Here is a 15,612-nt window from a genome sequence, read left to right on the forward strand (position 1 = left end):
CTGACTCTGCGGGGGGCTCCTCCAGTGTGCAAACAAGACGGCCCAACCTCCCTGCCCCCATCCTTTTTTCTTGGGTCCATTTATTGGCCCTATTGGCCCAATTTATTAGCCCTAGGAACATTCTAGGAGTCAGCTCCGGTGTTTGGTTCTTCCCCCCTTGGCTATGTAAATTACAGGCTGGTGTCACATCACTTTCTGCTCCTGCTTCCCTTGGGATGGCTCCCCAAGGATGGGTGTTTAACCTCTGCCCAGCACCTAGCTGGATGGGTCCCCAGCAGCACGCGGTCCCTGGGAAATGCTGTGCACTGTGGTTACACACTCAATGTGCGTATTAGGATATATATTGCATATATTGCCATCAGCCCTCCTGGCTGCTCCACGCTCTTGGGGGAGAGATGCCTGCATTACTCCTGGGACCACCAGGCCCTGGGTGACCCAGCACAGCCTCATGCCACCCCTCCTCAGCCAGGTACCCACCTGATCCTGCTTTTTTCTGCCACGGCTGCAGGGACAAACCCTTCTTGGGATGGGGGTGGCACCATGTGCAGGAAAACTACTTGAGGACCATCCTGGGGGATGCAGACATCCCCTTGGTGGACAGTGACCCACCAGCAAGGCGCACCAGCTGCTAGTGGCTGGCGGGGGGCCCAGGGCAGTGAGGACCCGTGTCCTTGCCTCAGCATTTCCCCCCTGGCCCTGGAGGCTGGGAGCATATTGCTGTGATTAGGGGGGGGGGTGTGTGCGTGGGTGTGTGTTGGGGGGGGTGCTGTGGGGCAGCTGGTCTTGGTCCATGAAGCGGGTGAGGGCAGAAGGGGGGACACAGCAGCCCCAGCCCCATTTATAACCCTCTTCCTCCTCCTTGTTTGGGACCAGACCTTATTCTTGAACTGTCTGGCTTTTCCAGGGGAGATGGCTTTCCCTCAGTTCATGGCATTAAATAATTAAATGGAGAGAATAATCGTCAGTGAAACCCCCTTGGGTTCGCACTTCCTCGGGCCCTGTGATTGCTCATTTTTTTTGGGTGAAATATGACCTTTTGTATGATCAAAGGGGATCAGAGTTCCAAAGGAAAGTAAAAAAAAAAAAAAAAAATAGCAAGCATTTTCTTTTTCCCAATCCTAGCGGTCTGGTAAAGTTTCTTTAGACATGCAAAGATTTACACACCTTTCTGCAGGGTGCCTTAAATTACCCTCCGACTCTTTACACATTTCCATGGGCAGAGCAAGAACAGTAAGTCATTGAGAAATTAACTGGCCTTTCAGTAATATCTCCTGTCGGCCTTTCAGAAGGAGAATGTCTAATGGCTTTTTTGAAGTAGAGGTCAGGGTTTGCTTTTTTTAAATAAAACAATCTGTATTAATGCAATTTCCTTTTTAGCTGTAGGATTTGCCTTTTTTTTTCAGCACCATTTTTTTTAAACTCTGCCAGCCACACAAGTCATCTGATGTGAGACCCAGTTGTTTGAAACCCACCCTCCTGGTGTTTCCTAACTCTCTCGTGCAAGCTCTTCTCTTTTTTTGGTAAATAAAAAGTGTTTTAAGTGATTAAAACTGGACCTTGGAGCTGGCAAGGTGACTCTCGGCCACGCTTAGGGCAAAGCATGGGTGGTTTGGAGACGAAGCCAAGCAGGTTTGCTTTGCCTGACACCAAGCACCTGGGTTTTGCAGAGCAGGGTGTCTGCTCAGAGTCCGGCTTTGCTGAGCCAGAGTTGTTGGACTGATGAACCAGAGTTGCACCAAATTGACAGGGCCATGCCAGGCTGCTCGGGGTGAGGATCCAACTGGCCGCAGCCTGCTAGGTTTGCAGTTTGCAGCCTTTGAGATGAATGTTTCTGTTTGCCAGCCCTTCATCTTCCTCTCTTAAAAAAAAAAAAAAAAAAGACAGACATTTTTTGTTAATCTCACTTTGTGTCCTCCTAGGGGTTTCCTGATATTTCTCTCATGCTGCGATAACATCTCGCACTTCCACAGCACTGGCAATGGCATGGATCCGGATGTGCCATGCCAGCCCCAGCCATCCTCCTCACCCCCAAATGGCGGTGGTGGCTAGGGTGGGACAGTACGGCATCTTTGGAGCACTGTGTGGGCTGGTGCTGCTTGCTCCCTTCAGTACCTGCGTGCTTGTTCTCCTTAATATTCCCAGAATCTTACCCTATGGATATTACACAGAGAAACTGGGCTGGCTTGCCCTTCCATGGGTGGAAAAGTTTTCTTACTGTGGAGATGCACCTCTGCTCCACTGTAAGGATGATGTTCAGAGCAAGGAGATAGTAAGGACTAGAGTATGCGAGATGGTGGGGGCCTGATGGTGCCTGCCCAGGACTCAGCAACGGACTGTCAGGGTCAGTCCCTTCCCTGGCGCTGGGGAAGCAGGTCTGCCTGCCCCATCTTCTTAAATTGCCATCCCCATCTGCCCCTGGCACTGAGGCCAGGGCAGTGCTCACCGCAGGGGTGACAGCTGGGGACGATTCCTGGAGGAGTCTCCCCGTGCCTGGCCCTGCTGCTCCCAGCAGGGATGGTATTTCTCTATCCTCTGAGAAATTCTTCTTTCTCCCTCCATCCCTGCCAGACCCTGAAAGCACAGCATGCCCTGATCTAGCTCCTCTCCTCCTTCTCTCCCCTCCAGCTCTCACAACTCCCCTCATTCCCTCCTAGCTCCTTGTCTCTGCGGTCGGTGACATTATAAAACACCCCAGACGGGCCCTTGGTGAAGGTTTTTCTCCCAGCTTTCTTATTCCCTGTTTCTGCCTCTTTTGCTCTTTCTTTCTCCTTCTTTCTTTCCCTGCCAGGAATCTCAGTCCCAGATGAACCAATACTCCGTGGCTCTGCTATTTCCCTTTTATTTCCCCCCCTCCTTCAACAGCGAGATGGGAAAAGAGTGAACTAAAAAAAAAAAAAAAAAGAAAGAAAGAAAGAAAGAAAAAAATCAAAGCTCCACATATTGGATCCAGATGTGCTTACAGCCCTTTCCAGCAATTTAATTAAATTCCCCCAGACAGCCAGGAGGATTTCTTAATGATCAAATTTCCCTGGCTTTCCTCCTAAAATGCCCCTCTTTCTTTGGCTGGCTGTTGCTCTGTCTCCCTGATGGATAGCCAACTTGCATTCTTCCTAGTCCGCCCCGCCAAGGCAATTGGGAGGAAGGGGGCAGATCCCGACGCTGTTATTTTAGCTGGGCACTTGAATGCCCCAGTCGACCGCACCAGCGACATCCTTATTTGCAAAATGGGTTTTTTCACCCAAGAAATGTAGGGATGGGGAATCACCTTGCCGGAGGCCGTGGCTCATGGCACAATCATGGGAGGACCACAGCAGGGATGCTCCAGGAAAGGGCCCCTGTGTGCCTGGCCCCCCACCGGCCTTACTGTGCTGATGGCCAGGGAAGGGTTTCAGCCCTTGGGTCTCCAGGCTCGACACCTCCCATGGCCAGTTTTGAGGCAAGTTTGGCCCCACACTGTACACCCAGAGCCTCCTTTCCAGCCAGGGAGGATACCAGGGTGGGGGCAAAGCCTCTGTGGGGCTCACGGGGCCATGGCTGGGCTGGCAGGGCCCTTTGGAGCAGCTCAGGGTCCCATCTCATCCCTGGAGCCAACATGTCTGGGGTCAGAGGTGGCAATGGAATGACCCACACCTGCCAGCCCTCCTTTCCCGGCCAACAGTGGGGAATGCAGGGGGGCATTTCACTGCAGAATGGTGTCTGGTGGAGGGCTAGACCCAGCATGGTCTCCACCAGTGTCACACAGCTGGAAACAGTGGCCGTGCCTGGTGCTGCCATCCCGACTGTGAAGGGTCCAGGGTTTTGTGGGACCACGGAGGGCTTGGGCTTTGCCTGGACCACAGAGAGTCCAGGCTCTGGTTTTAGCCATCCACCAGTGGCAGCGAGGAGGCACTTGGGACTGGATCGAGGGTCTTAGCTGTCCTACCCACCCAATGCAGGGTCCCCACAGCCAGGCTGTGCTGCTTTGAAGCCCGCCCATATGGGCTTAAAGCATTCTCCATACGGAGGGAGAAATCCTCGTTCCCCATTACTCTTTCTGCTGCTTTTCTGTGCTGGTCCCTGCCCAGCGCACCTGGATGGATGGAGTTATTTCCACCGCCCACGCAGGATGGCAGAGGGATGATGCCCTCCCCAACCCCACCCACGGGGGCTGCAGGGCTGCACGGTGGGTCCACACCGGCTGCCCAGCAAGATGCCACTGCACAGCATCAAAGCCCCGTGGCACCGGGGCCAGTCACCACTCTGCAAAGGGTTTGGGACCCCCTGACCTACTGCAAAGGTGGGCTGGGGGCCAGGAGGCTGCAGGCGCTGGGGTCCCCCACCACGGCACCCCCCCTTGTGCGAGGAAGGAAGGGCGGGACACGGGGGGGGGAAGCGTGACAGCATGTCAGAAAAATGCCAAACCGGCGTGGCCCCCTCACCCGCACTGCCCCGGGCCACGGCTGCCTGCTGAGACCTGGAAGCGCTCCACCGGCATAAAATAAACACGTAAATAGGAAACCCGAGGCGGCTCCGGTTGCCGCCGACCCCCCGGAGCGCCCCGCGCCTGCGGACTCCACCCCAGCCACGGTAACGACAGCGATGGCAGCGGTACCGACAGACGCTGTGCGAACGCTCCCCCCCAGCAACTCCGGCGGCGGGGCAGGGAACGGGCGTGCTGCGGGAGGCTCCCGCGCCCCGCGCCCGCCCCGGCATGAGCGAGCAGCGCCGGCGGCGGGTGCTGCCGGGGGCCCGGCTGGCGCGCGGGCTGCGGGACCGCGGCACCGCCACCCCGGCCGCGCGCCGGACGGCGGTGGCGGGGCGGGACCCGGGGGCACGGCGGGCACGGCGGGGGCGCAGCCACGCGCGTGCCTGTGCGCGCACGGCCCTGACACTAGCCCGTGCGCTGCTGCGCGTGCCGCTGCGGCCGCAGGTGCGCCCCGTGCAGGCGCGAGGCCGGCTGGGGCGTTGGGCGCGCACGTGCGCGGGCGCTGCCGTGGGTGCGCAGACCCCCCGCGCAGACCTGCGCGGCGCGCACGGGGCGGAGCGTACGCGGCCGGTGTGCCCGCGCCCTCGCGGCCCCGGGGGTGTGTGTGTCCCGCCTCCGCCGCCCCGCCCGCCTGCCGCGCGCGCCCGCGCGCGCTCCCGGCGCGCCGCTCCCGGCCGCATGCTGCCCCCTGCCGGCCGCGCCGCAGCCCCGCCCCGGCGAGGCCCCGCCCCTCTCGGTACAACGGGCGCCTTCCGCTTCCGGCAGCGGGGCTGAGGCAGGTGAGGGGTGGCGGTGCTGGGGCGGTCTCGCCGGCTCGGACGCTCCGCAGCCTGGGGTCCCTGCGGGCTGCTCTCGGCGTCGCCCCGGGGACTGGCCGCGTGGGGCGCGGGGGCGCCCGGGGCCGCTGGCGCCATCCCGGTGGGGTCCCGGGGCCCCTGGCCTCGGTCCTCCGGGGTGCTGGGGGGTTGTGGGCCTCTGCGCTTGCTCCCGTGGGGCGCGGTACTTAGGGACCTCGCGGGTTTCCCCCGGGGTTGCTACCCTGTGTGCTGCGGGGCTGGTGGTCCCCGGGCTGGCTGCTGTGGCTCGCAGGGGGCTACGGGGCCTGCTCCAGCCCTGTGCCCCCTCAAAAAGCAGGCAGGGCTTTGCCGGTTGCAGGGACCCCGCAGCGCTCGGGGCCTCGCTCTGCTCTGGCCACCCCCCCAGCACCTCCAGCGTGCAGGGCCTTGTGGCAGAGCCGCTGCAGGCAGGGTCCACCCTTGGGCCTGGGTCCTGCCTGCCCGTGGGCCCCTCCTGTGCCCAGATAACGGCAGTTTGCAGCTCTGCCTGAGGGAGATAATTTGAATGCACCTCTGTGGTGTGTGGGAGGAGATCCCTGCACTGGCCTTCCTTATCCTTTAGAAACACACAGGGAGGGAGGAAGGCCGTGTTTTTTTCTAAATGTTAAACTGCTGGAAAGGGTTGTTTGTTTTAAAAGGAGGAAAAAGTCCTTTGGAAACCAGGCAGCACCAGGGTCTGCCTGCCAGAGACCTGTGTCGGTGAAGACGCTACTGCCATGCTGGAAGCCCCTGGATGGTCTGTGCATGTAGCAGAACACGATGCCTTTCCTGCACGGCTTCCGCAGGATCATCTTTGAGTATCAGCCCCTGGTAGATGAGATCTTGGGGCTGCTGGCGATACAGAATGCGGAAGGGCAGAGCACCCTTGAGAGGTAACTAGGTGTGGGGCTAAACACCCAATTGGTGTTTTAGGGGGTGATAGCTGGAGCTCAGTGCTACGGCCAAGGTCAGACATGGCACTGGCTGGGAACAAATGCCATTCCCAGTGAGCAGCTCATCCCACAGACCCTTCTCTTGCTGCTGTTCTCAGGGAATATGGTGGGGAGCAGAGCAAGGACTACATGTGCTCCCCAGGAACAGCTCTTTGCCTCCACCATGGCAGTAAGACCTAAACTGGGGTTTAGCTGTGACCCTGATGCTGCTGCATAACCCCACAGCCAGCGGGGTAGAGGGGTTACAAGAGGAGAGACCAGGATTTTTCTTCTTCCCTGGTGCTACTTTGACCCTTGCACACCCTGAGATGTGTGCTGTTCAAGTGAGTAACTGGTTGGTTTTGTGTGTCTTGAGTCCTGCCTGTCTGAGCAGTGACAGGAGCCAGCTCTCAGCTGTGAGACGAGTCTTGGAGAGGGAGACACACTCCCCGTTTTATCAGGAAGGTGTGAGCTATGCCCTGCTGAAGGTCACCGAGCTGGGTCTTGTCCCTGCTGCAGAAATCCTCTTGGAGTTCGGAGCTGACCTCAGCTTTGAAGGTAAGGCTGGTGGGAAGGGGGCTGGGCCTGGTAGGGGGGAACCGGCTGGTGAGAAGCTGCCCTGGCAGGCAGTGATGGCTAGGGCAGAAAGAGGGGGTCCTGCCAGGTCAGACCCCACCGCTCCTTGCTGAGGTAGCATGGATATGCCTTGTGGTAGCTCTTGTCCGGGCGCAGCCACAAGGATGGACTGGGGGATGGCCGGGGGCTGGTTTGCAGCTTTGAGGGCTTTTGCCAGAGATGGAACTGTTGCAGAAGCAAGACTCGGGGTGTATGTGACAGCCCTGTTTTCATGGGTATCACTGTGTTCTCAGGGCCCTCCTCAGCTGCCCCCTTCCACTTTCGGCAGGTGTCAGGGCTGTTCTGGGGAAGCCCTTAGTTCTCTGTGTTCTTGTCCTCAGATCCAGTCACCTACTACACCCCTCTGCACATTGCAGTGCTCCGCAACCAGTCGGATATGGTGGAGCTCTTGGTGAACCATGGGGCCGACATCAACCGGAGAGATCGGGTAAGAGCTTAGCTGCCTGGGCGCAGCCAAGCTGAGCCCCCCTGAGGTTTAGCTGCAAGAGACTGGCGAGTGGGGACAGCCCTCCCTTCTCCCCACGTCCCAGGCCTCACTGAGTGCCACTTCCCCTTGGCAACCTCCTGAGCCCCTTGTCTGTAGTGCTCTGGTGCTGTGGCAGAAGTTCAAGATGCCTTTGGCTGAGCAAACCTGCCTCTGCCATGGAGCAGTGGGTGGGAGGAGGCTGCAGTAGACAGACCTCTGCCTGTGGATACACTGGGGAAGGTTCACTTTGATTTTTGGGGATGGGTTCAAATATGCTGTTATGTTGGCTGTGATGAAGCCCCAGCAGTGACCCTCCGGAGGCACTCGCAAATAGTCTTCAATACTTACTAGCATTGTTTTTGCTCTCACTCTGTGCAGATCCATGAGAGCAGTCCCCTTGATCTGGCCAGTGAGGAGCCTGAGCGGTTGCCATGCCTCCAGCGGCTGCTTCAGCTGGGGGCCGACATCAATGCAGCTGACAAAAATGGTCAGTGTGCCCTGTCCAGCTCCCCCAGCCTGAGTGCTCCCAGCGGTCAGCCCACGGGTGGGCTGGAGCTGGGCACAGCGTCCAGGTTCTTCTGTCTTGCTGCTGCAAGTGCTCTCTGGTTACAGACTGGTTTGGAAGTTGAGTGCAGGCTGCAGAACCTCCCTGGTGTTTGTTTTCTCCTTGTATGCTGGCTGTGTCAGGTGCAGAAGGGGGCTGAAATCGGTTCTGTGCAGGCTGTGGGAGATGGGTGGTGGCCGTGCCTCCTTAGCATTGTGGTGCCCATGCACTCTAAAACTCACTCTACCATGACACACATGCCCTCTGGGACCACCACCAGCCCTGCATGTGTGGCCTGTGACCCTGTCCCCACAGGGTCATCACATGGACAGCAGAAGCCTGCTGAAGGAGAAGGGTTGTCTCTCCCTGTATTTGGCCATCTAGTTGGTGGGGTGGATTGTTTTCCTTCCTGCTTTTTGGGGTGTTGCCCTGTTTTCATCTGACTGACAGATTGCTCTATTGCAGGAAAGACAGCGCTGTTGCATGCCCTGGCCAGCAGTGATGGTGTCCAGATCCACAACACTGAGAGTATCCGTCTCCTGTTGGAAGGAGGTGAGAGCAGCCTTCTTCCCTCTGCACACACAGCCTCTCCAGGCCTGGCACTGGCTGATTCTTTGTACAGTACCAGGCGCTGCCCTCCCAACTCCTTTATGTCCACCTGAGCAAGAGTAAAGCCCAGCAGTGCCAGAGTTAGTGCTGCCCTGGCTGGCTCCACTGTCTGCAATGCCAGTTAAGTTCTCTGTCCCTTCCTCCAGGTGCGGACGTCAGGGCCACCACCAAAGATGGTGACACTGTCTTCACCTACATTATCTTCCTGCTGGGAGAGATGGTGTGCAGCAACACTGAGGAGGCACAGGTGATCAGTCGCTTCTGCTTTCATGTCACACAGCTGCTTCTGGCCCACGGAGCCAACCCCAGCGAGTGCCCGGCCCCCGAATCCCTCACCCACCTCTGCTTCAAAAGCTTCAAACGACACTTCCCACTGCTGCGTTTCTTGCTGGAGTCAGGTGCTGCCTACAACTGCTCCCTCCATGGCCCCTCATGTTGGTCAGGCTTCCACATCGTCTTTGAGTGCCTCTGCTCACACCTCAGTGTCTCTGAAGATGATGGTTTCTCTACAGACCTCATCCAGAAGGGTCAGACTCTGCTGGAGCTCATGATGGCTAGTTCACAAGCTGTCCAGCTGCCCAGCAACTTTGAGGTCAACACCAGCAGCTGTAGGTACCACGGGGAGAAGATCAGGACTCTCTTCTGCTCTCTGAAGCACCTGGAGCGCTCCCCGCAGGCATTGAAACATCTCTGTAGGGTGTTTATCCGGCAGCGCCTTAAGCCGTGGCCAGTAGATGTCAAAATCAAGGCTCTACCTCTTCCAGACAGGCTGAAGTGGTACCTCCTCATTGACCACACTGCTGCAGGGCATGAGGACCTCTGATCTTGACTAATGCCTCTCTGTCTCCCCGCCTCCATGGCCATGGTGTGCCTACAGCCACCAAATCTCCTCTCTGGGCCAGTTTTCTCTGCAGCAAGAGGTGTTGCTGTCTGTGCACCAGCTTGGCTGGTGCTGCACATGGTGTCCCCCTCTGCTGCGTTTTTGGGGCAGGGGGTGTGTCTGCGGTTTTGGACACAATGCCACATGCGTGTCTGCAGAGGCCTTGTTGCTCTGGGGCACGTTGTGAGCACGTGGGCAGAGCTCTGTGGCTCCCTGGTGGTGAAGAGAGCCCCATGGCACCGGGCAGCTGGATACTGTGGGCAGAAGAGGACTGGTTTGTGTGGATTTTAAGAAAAAGCCTGGTGGGCAGGATCAGTGGGCTGGTTGGGGGGTGTGACTAGACAGGCAGCCTGTCCCCTCTCTGGACTCTGCTGGGTCCCAGGCAGGTGAAGCAGTGCCTTATGCAACTGGCAAAGCTGTGAGTGCCTCGGGGTGCTGGGAGGAGAGGTGTTCCCTGTTAGAGGAGTGCTGGCATCGGTGTCCTGGGTTCCTGCCTCTGTCCCTGGTGGTGGGAGCGGGTCCGGCATCTCCATGTGGAAGTGGATGCCTTCCTCGCTCATGTGGGCTCCTGAAACCAGGGGTGGGGGCGAGGGGAAGCAGGACTGGCAGTGGTGGATGGCTGCTCCGCGTCCTTCGAGTTTCTGCATCCCGTCCTCCTGGCACAGAGGACCATCCACCAAGGACACCTCAGAGGTGCTGGGCTCCAAAACAGATAGACAGTGGGTGTTTCTTGGCTTTGTAGTGTTTCCTCTGCAAGGAGGAATGACGGGTGGCTGACTGCCCAGTGTCTTGTGCCTCCCTCCCTGTTCCTTGGCGGACTTCTCCCGCAACCCTACTCTCCAGTGCCTCCTTTCCAGGAACAAGACGTTGCGGTAGGACTTGGGGTTTTCTTTGCAACCTGCTACTGGAACCTGCGAACTCTGGGGCTGTGTGTGGAGGTCCCATGTCCCAGCCTTGTCACAGCCATCGGGCTCCTTCTAGGCATCTGCTTCCTTGTGATGTGCCAGAGACTGGCTGCGGAGCTGAGTCCCCCACGTTTTCATTGTTTTGGTTTTTGTTTGTCATGGGGGACAGATGCAGAAGAGGATGAAAAAAGGAAAAATCTATTCTGAGTAGGTAGTTTATAGCAGGTGGATCTGAGATCTGCTTGCAGCTTGGCTGCAGAAGAGTTGTCTCCCCCCCCATTGTCCTTCTGGCAGCATCTGAATTTTACCCTCTCCTGCCATGTGGAACTGGAGCTGTGCATCTTGATGAACTGATGTTTAAAAAAAAAACCTAGTAATAATGTGATCAAATACTCCCCTGGTGCCTGGAATGGGAAATGAGCAATTAAACGAGGCTTTTTATTGTAATGACAAGGGGCTTGTTTCTTCAGCAGGAGAGATGGGGTGGAAGAGAGGGCTCTGCAGAGATGGGGGGAATTGCATGTGAGCCCAGCTGGAGGCACAGGCTGCAACTGGGGTCTGCGTGTGGGCTCACCCACCTGGCGAGCTGTTTTGCCAGTGCTGGCTGAGTTGTGCTGGATCAGGCTGGCACAAGCCAGGGGCCAGACTTGGGAAAATGATGTGGGTAAGACCAAGAGGGAGACAGGAGTGTTCAAAGCCAGGTGATGGTGCAGGGTATTAGGGAGCAGCTGTAGCGTCACAGCCTTTGAGCCGGAGGTGCTGGGCATCACTGTGAGCCTGCAGTAATGAGCTTTGGGGGCTCAGAGGCAGCTCGGAGGAGGTTCCTCATTAAAGCCCAGAGCACCCCAGCTCCCTCCCAGGGTTACCCCTGTCTCTGGAGGAGGATGTGGGGGACCCAGGATTACATCCACCTCCCTTTTTGCTGTATGTGGGACACCTGCTCGTGGGTTTAAAGAAGAGACCCACAGAAAGCCCCAGAACCTGGTGTTGCCTCCTCAACCCACCACAGGGAAATGGCAGATTTCTCTCATTTGCCTGACCTAGCCTGTCACTGTGAGCAGCAGCAAAGGGTCAAACACCTAAGTAAGGCCTGGAGCCTGGACTGTCTCAAAAGTGCTCCCAGTCCTGTCTGCTAGCAGGAGCCCTGTGCAACTGCGGTCAGCAACCTGTTGGTGCCCACTGAGCAGGCCTCCTGCAGGGGAGACCCTCTTACTCCCGTACAGAGCCCCCAAGGGTGACATCAAACCAATACACTGCAGCCACCAAAGCCCACATGCAGAATTGCAACAGCAGGAAAATGTATTTGGCAAACACCTCTTTTCACAAACAGCAGTAACTTGGAAGACAAAGCCCCGTCCTCGCCACCTAGCCACCAGCCCCCGAGAGAGGGTTGCGACACCCCTGCTTCTGTCTGCAACCCTGCAGTGAAGGCACGGTCCTCACCCCTCCCGGCCCTGGTAGGAACCACCATGTCGGCCTGTGCTCTGAGCTGGCCCTGGAGAGACCTCCTCCCACTGCCCTCATCTCATGGCGAAGGTGTACACGTGGTAGATCTCATCGGGGAAGTTCTCCTGGCGCTCCTCAGCCAGGAGGTGCAGCCCAGCTCGGTGGATGATTTTGCGGACCACATCCAGGTCCCGGCAGACGCTGCTGTCCACATCGTCCATGATCACGCCCTCCTGAGCCATGTTGTCCTTGATGACCACGATGCCATTGGGCCGCAGGCCAGCACGGCACCGCTTCAGGAAGTCAGAGAGGTGGTTGTCGGTGAGATGTCCTAGAGGGGCAGAGCTGGGGTTAGAGGGCACGGAGTGACCAGGGCAGGAGGAGGGGAGGAGGCTGGGGTTGGAAGCCCCCCTGATCCAGGCAGCCAGATACTTGAGCCATTTGCAGGTGAAAGCTTTAGCTTGGGGGTGTCCAACTTGTGTCCCACTATCCAACTCCATCCAACCCACACCTCTGACCTGGTCTCCAAGGGCCTAGGGGGTAAAGGCCCCACAGTACGGTGTCCTGCGGGTGCCCCTCCATGGGGCAGGGATGGGGGGCAGGTCCCCAACCCAGCCGCCAACCCATGCTGTGATGCTCATCCTTCATGCAGACCTCAAGCTGCTTTCCCCAGCACGTGGGGCATCTGCCCCTTGGGGGAAGCTGGATGGGTCAGGCTGGTGAGAGCCTGCAAGCAAAGTGACCCTCACCGATGACCCACTGGATCCAGATGACATCGTAGGAGTCTGGCTCAGGGCTGAAGTCCTGGAGGCCACAGCAGAAGTAGTTGCGCACCCGCCTGCCCTCCTCTCCCAGGTAGCTCTTGGCCTTGGTGAGGAAGTCCTCTGTCACATCCACCATGTCCACTGTCTTGAAGAGAGGCAGCAGCAGCCGCTTGGTGATCCGGCCAATGCCCGCCCCACAGTCCAGAGCACGGGTTGTCCCTGTCCGGTTGGGGCCATCCTGGAACGACAACCACAAGGGGCTGAATCCCACTGCAAGGTACCCCCAGAGGAGAAATGAGGTAACCACACAGGACAGGGCTGGGGTATTGGGGCATCCATTGCAGGGCAAAGCTCTCCCAGCATGCACAGAACAGAGGATCCCATGGAGCATCTCAGAGGGAAGGGCCCAGGTGGGAGTGCTGGGAGACAGATGGCTTTGGGAGCATGACAGACCATGCCACCTACCCGCAGAAACCGCTGCAGGAACTTCCTGGAGCTGTTGATGTCAATGCTGGAGATGTGGCCGTAGCCCCCCAGCATGCCATCCACTGTGGCGGGCACGTCCTTCCAGTACTTCTTTGCCTTGGAGTAAAACTCAAACTCGTTCTCTACCACCTCGCTCGTCATGCTGGCCAAGGGGCACGTGGGACTCCCTGCTCTTCCGAAATGGGAGAAATTGCTGGTTAGGTCTGAGAGAGCTGTAGGCACAGAGCTCCCCCTGAACTGTGAGTACTTGCTCACAGTTGTACTTGCAGAGTACTCAGCTCTGTGAGTACCCCAGTTTCCATTCATCACTCCCTTCTCCCTCCCCAGGGCTACTTCAAACCTTAAAATCTTTCAGCTGAGAGCAAGAAGGAACAAAGATCTAAATCCTGGTATTTTCTGGAGACCAACAAGCTCAAACCCCCTTCCTGGGTAGGGATGCCTCAGCCAGACCAGGCACCCTGGAGCCTTGCTCAAGAATACAGCCAGTTACTTGTTGGGTTTTTTTTAGGGCTGAGCCACCCTTTTCACCCATTCTCCCTCTTCTTTCCCTGTCTTAATGTTTTACAGATTACATGTTTATCTGTGGTGACAACCTCATCAGTCACCTCCAATTACATTTGGAGTTGCTAAAAGTTACCTAATCACCTACCTGAGGATTGTAAATCTCAGCCGTGACCATAAGTTAGATATTTGCAATATAATAAGGTCAAGGTATAATCAGCAATACAAGCTATAAATCCCCCCCAGGCATCTCATAATTCAAACCACTGTGGATTTGATTAACTGCACTGTGGATTAGAAACTAGATTTAAGGTGGCCAAAGGATAAATCCAAGGCCTTCAAACTCCTTTACAAATAAAGAAATATATAGCGTTTGTGGTTTGAATTTCTGGCAAATACTCCTTTAAAAACAAAACCTTTTCTATGGCAGCTTAAGACAGTTTCGGTGGCCCTTGCGTGGTCTTGAACAGTTTGAGAAGGGAGCAGGGGGACACAGCATCTCACCTTACAGATCACCGGTTGAAATCCAGTTTGGCTCAGTGGTGCCAAGGACTGCTCTGTGCTGTGATCTAGGGGAAAAAAAAAGACGGGAATTTAGTCCCAAATCACCCCTTTAGTCCTGCAAGCCTGGGCAAGGCTGACTGCAGCCCTAGGGAACTGGAGGAAAGGGCCGCCCCAACCCCCGCAGGCAACCCCATAGATCCGAGGGGGCAGGAGGCCGGAGGATTTAGGCCCTGCCGCTTGATCTCATGGGCTGAGACCCGGGTTTGCCCTCTCAACAGTGTCACCCCTTCCTTGGCCCCGGTTTTGACTTGGTGAGTCCTTGGTGACACTCCTCAGGGTGTCAGGGGCCACCGGCACAGGTCGGGAGCAGCCAGCAGGATGACCCAGCCCGGCGCTCTACCCACCTGGGCCTCGGTGCTGGCATGTCCCCGCTGCCGCGAGAGCCCCGGTGCAGTGGCAGCTCCGCAGCCGAGCTGCAGGCACCAGGTGCTCGCCCCGCAGACCCGCACACCTGTGGGGTGCAAGTCACGCCGGCCCCCCCTGCTTTCGGGGTGGGGGGTCACCTTAGAGTGAGGCCCCTTCCCCGATCTCTGGGGCCACTTGCAGGGTGGGGGGCGGCTGGGGTCCCATCCCGGGCGCTGGGGGGTTACACCAGCCCTGCCCGTGGGGGTGCGAGGGGCGGTTCCTGGTTCAAGGCCTAAACCAGCCGTTTCCCCGGTACCCTCCGTCGGGGCTGGAGGCCCGTCGTGCTCCTGGGCTGCGGCGTAAGCCGACACCTCCCCACACACCCCCGCGGGGAGCCCCGCAGGCCGCCGGGCTGCGGCTCTGGCCGCCGGGGGGGCGGATCCGGCGCCGGCAGCTCTGCCGAGGGGTGCCCGGTCCCGCCCGCTCCCGCGGACCGGACAGCCGCGACCCCCGGCAGCCCCCGTGGTTACCTCAGGCAGCCGCCGCACTCTCTCCCGGCCACCAACCAGGCGGCGGAGCTCACGGTAACGTCAGGGTGATGTCACCTCGGGGCGGGCCCTCCTCGCTCGCGCGCCGGCTGCCCGCGGGGGGGCGCCCCGGGAAGCGGGGGCCGCCGTGGGGGGGCGCGGGAGGGCGGGGGGCACCGGGGGGGCCGGGGGCGGCGCCGGGGGAGCCGCGGTGCGGTGCAGGGCGGCGGGAGGGCCCCGTCTCGCCGCGACGTGTGCCCGTGCGGCGTCACGAGCGGCCCCGGGGCTGGCCGCGGGCCCCGGCGGGGCTCCGTGCCGCCCCCTCGGCCCGAGCAGCGCCCCACCCCCCGCCAACGGCCCTCGGCCCGGCACCGTGCTGCGGCTGGGGCGCAGGCGGGCGCGGAGGCCCGGCGGCGGGGCCCGGCGGGGTGGCGCCGGGGGGGCAGGGCCCGGGGGGCAGGGCAGCCGAGGGGGCGTGGGGAGCGGGCTGCGCCCCTGCCCCCGGCCGCGCCGCTGCGCCGGCCCTGTCCCGTTGTCCTTGCCCCGTCCCGCCGCGCCCCGCCGCGGCCGCGCGGTGACGCTGTTGCCCTGCCGTTGGCCGCCGCCGCCGCGGGAACTTGGCCGCCTCCTGCCGGGGGGCACCGGCCCCGCACGCCCGGCGCTCCGGGCCCCGACACCCCACTGCCCCGCGTCCACCCTGCGCCCCGGCGGGGGCACCGCTCCCGCC

At 59.1% G+C, this 15,612-nt stretch overlaps 3 protein-coding genes across 7 annotated transcripts; 2 read left to right on the forward strand and 1 right to left on the reverse strand.

The window, feature by feature from the left end:
- The first annotated feature begins 4,690 nt into the window (after positions 1-4,690).
- On the forward strand, positions 4,691-5,239 carry LOC119153536 (small nuclear ribonucleoprotein-associated protein B'-like). The gene has a single exon (XM_037400132.1). It carries the CDS (start codon positions 4,691-4,693, stop codon positions 5,237-5,239), a length of 549 nt encoding a protein of 182 aa, XP_037256029.1.
- On the forward strand, positions 5,169-10,702 carry ASB6 (ankyrin repeat and SOCS box containing 6). Of its 4 annotated transcripts, XM_037401192.1 has the most exons (7): positions 5,169-5,244; positions 5,940-6,173; positions 6,589-6,770; positions 7,169-7,275; positions 7,693-7,801; positions 8,324-8,410; positions 8,614-10,702. In XM_037401192.1, the coding sequence occupies exons 2-7, from the start codon at positions 6,061-6,063 to the stop codon at positions 9,288-9,290; spliced, it is 1,275 nt and encodes a 424-aa protein (XP_037257089.1). In that variant the 5' UTR covers positions 5,169-5,244; positions 5,940-6,060; the 3' UTR covers positions 9,291-10,702. The 4 variants fall into 4 exon arrangements, with proteins under 4 accessions (XP_037257089.1, XP_037257087.1, XP_037257090.1 ...); XM_037401191.1 differs by lacking the exon at positions 5,169-5,244 and having other exon boundaries at positions 6,076-6,173; positions 6,332-6,770; XM_037401190.1 differs by lacking the exon at positions 5,169-5,244 and having other exon boundaries at positions 6,056-6,770.
- Positions 10,703-11,526: 824 nt separating this feature from the next.
- On the reverse strand, positions 11,527-15,232 carry NTMT1 (N-terminal Xaa-Pro-Lys N-methyltransferase 1). Of its 2 annotated transcripts, none has more exons than XM_037401233.1 (5): positions 14,889-15,232; positions 13,954-14,018; positions 12,928-13,120; positions 12,448-12,700; positions 11,527-12,029 (listed from the first exon to the last, which is right to left on the reverse strand). In XM_037401233.1, the coding sequence occupies exons 3-5, from the start codon at positions 13,087-13,089 to the stop codon at positions 11,773-11,775; spliced, it is 672 nt and encodes a 223-aa protein (XP_037257130.1). In that variant the 5' UTR covers positions 13,090-13,120; positions 13,954-14,018; positions 14,889-15,232; the 3' UTR covers positions 11,527-11,772. The 2 variants fall into 2 exon arrangements, with proteins under 2 accessions (XP_037257130.1, XP_037257129.1); XM_037401232.1 differs by having other exon boundaries at positions 12,928-13,115; positions 14,889-15,049.
- Between the last annotated feature and the right edge of the window lie 380 nt (positions 15,233-15,612).

Source organism: Falco rusticolus, chromosome 9 (assembly GCF_015220075.1).
Source record: "Falco rusticolus isolate bFalRus1 chromosome 9, bFalRus1.pri, whole genome shotgun sequence".
NCBI classification, from domain to species: domain Eukaryota; kingdom Metazoa; phylum Chordata; class Aves; order Falconiformes; family Falconidae; genus Falco; species Falco rusticolus.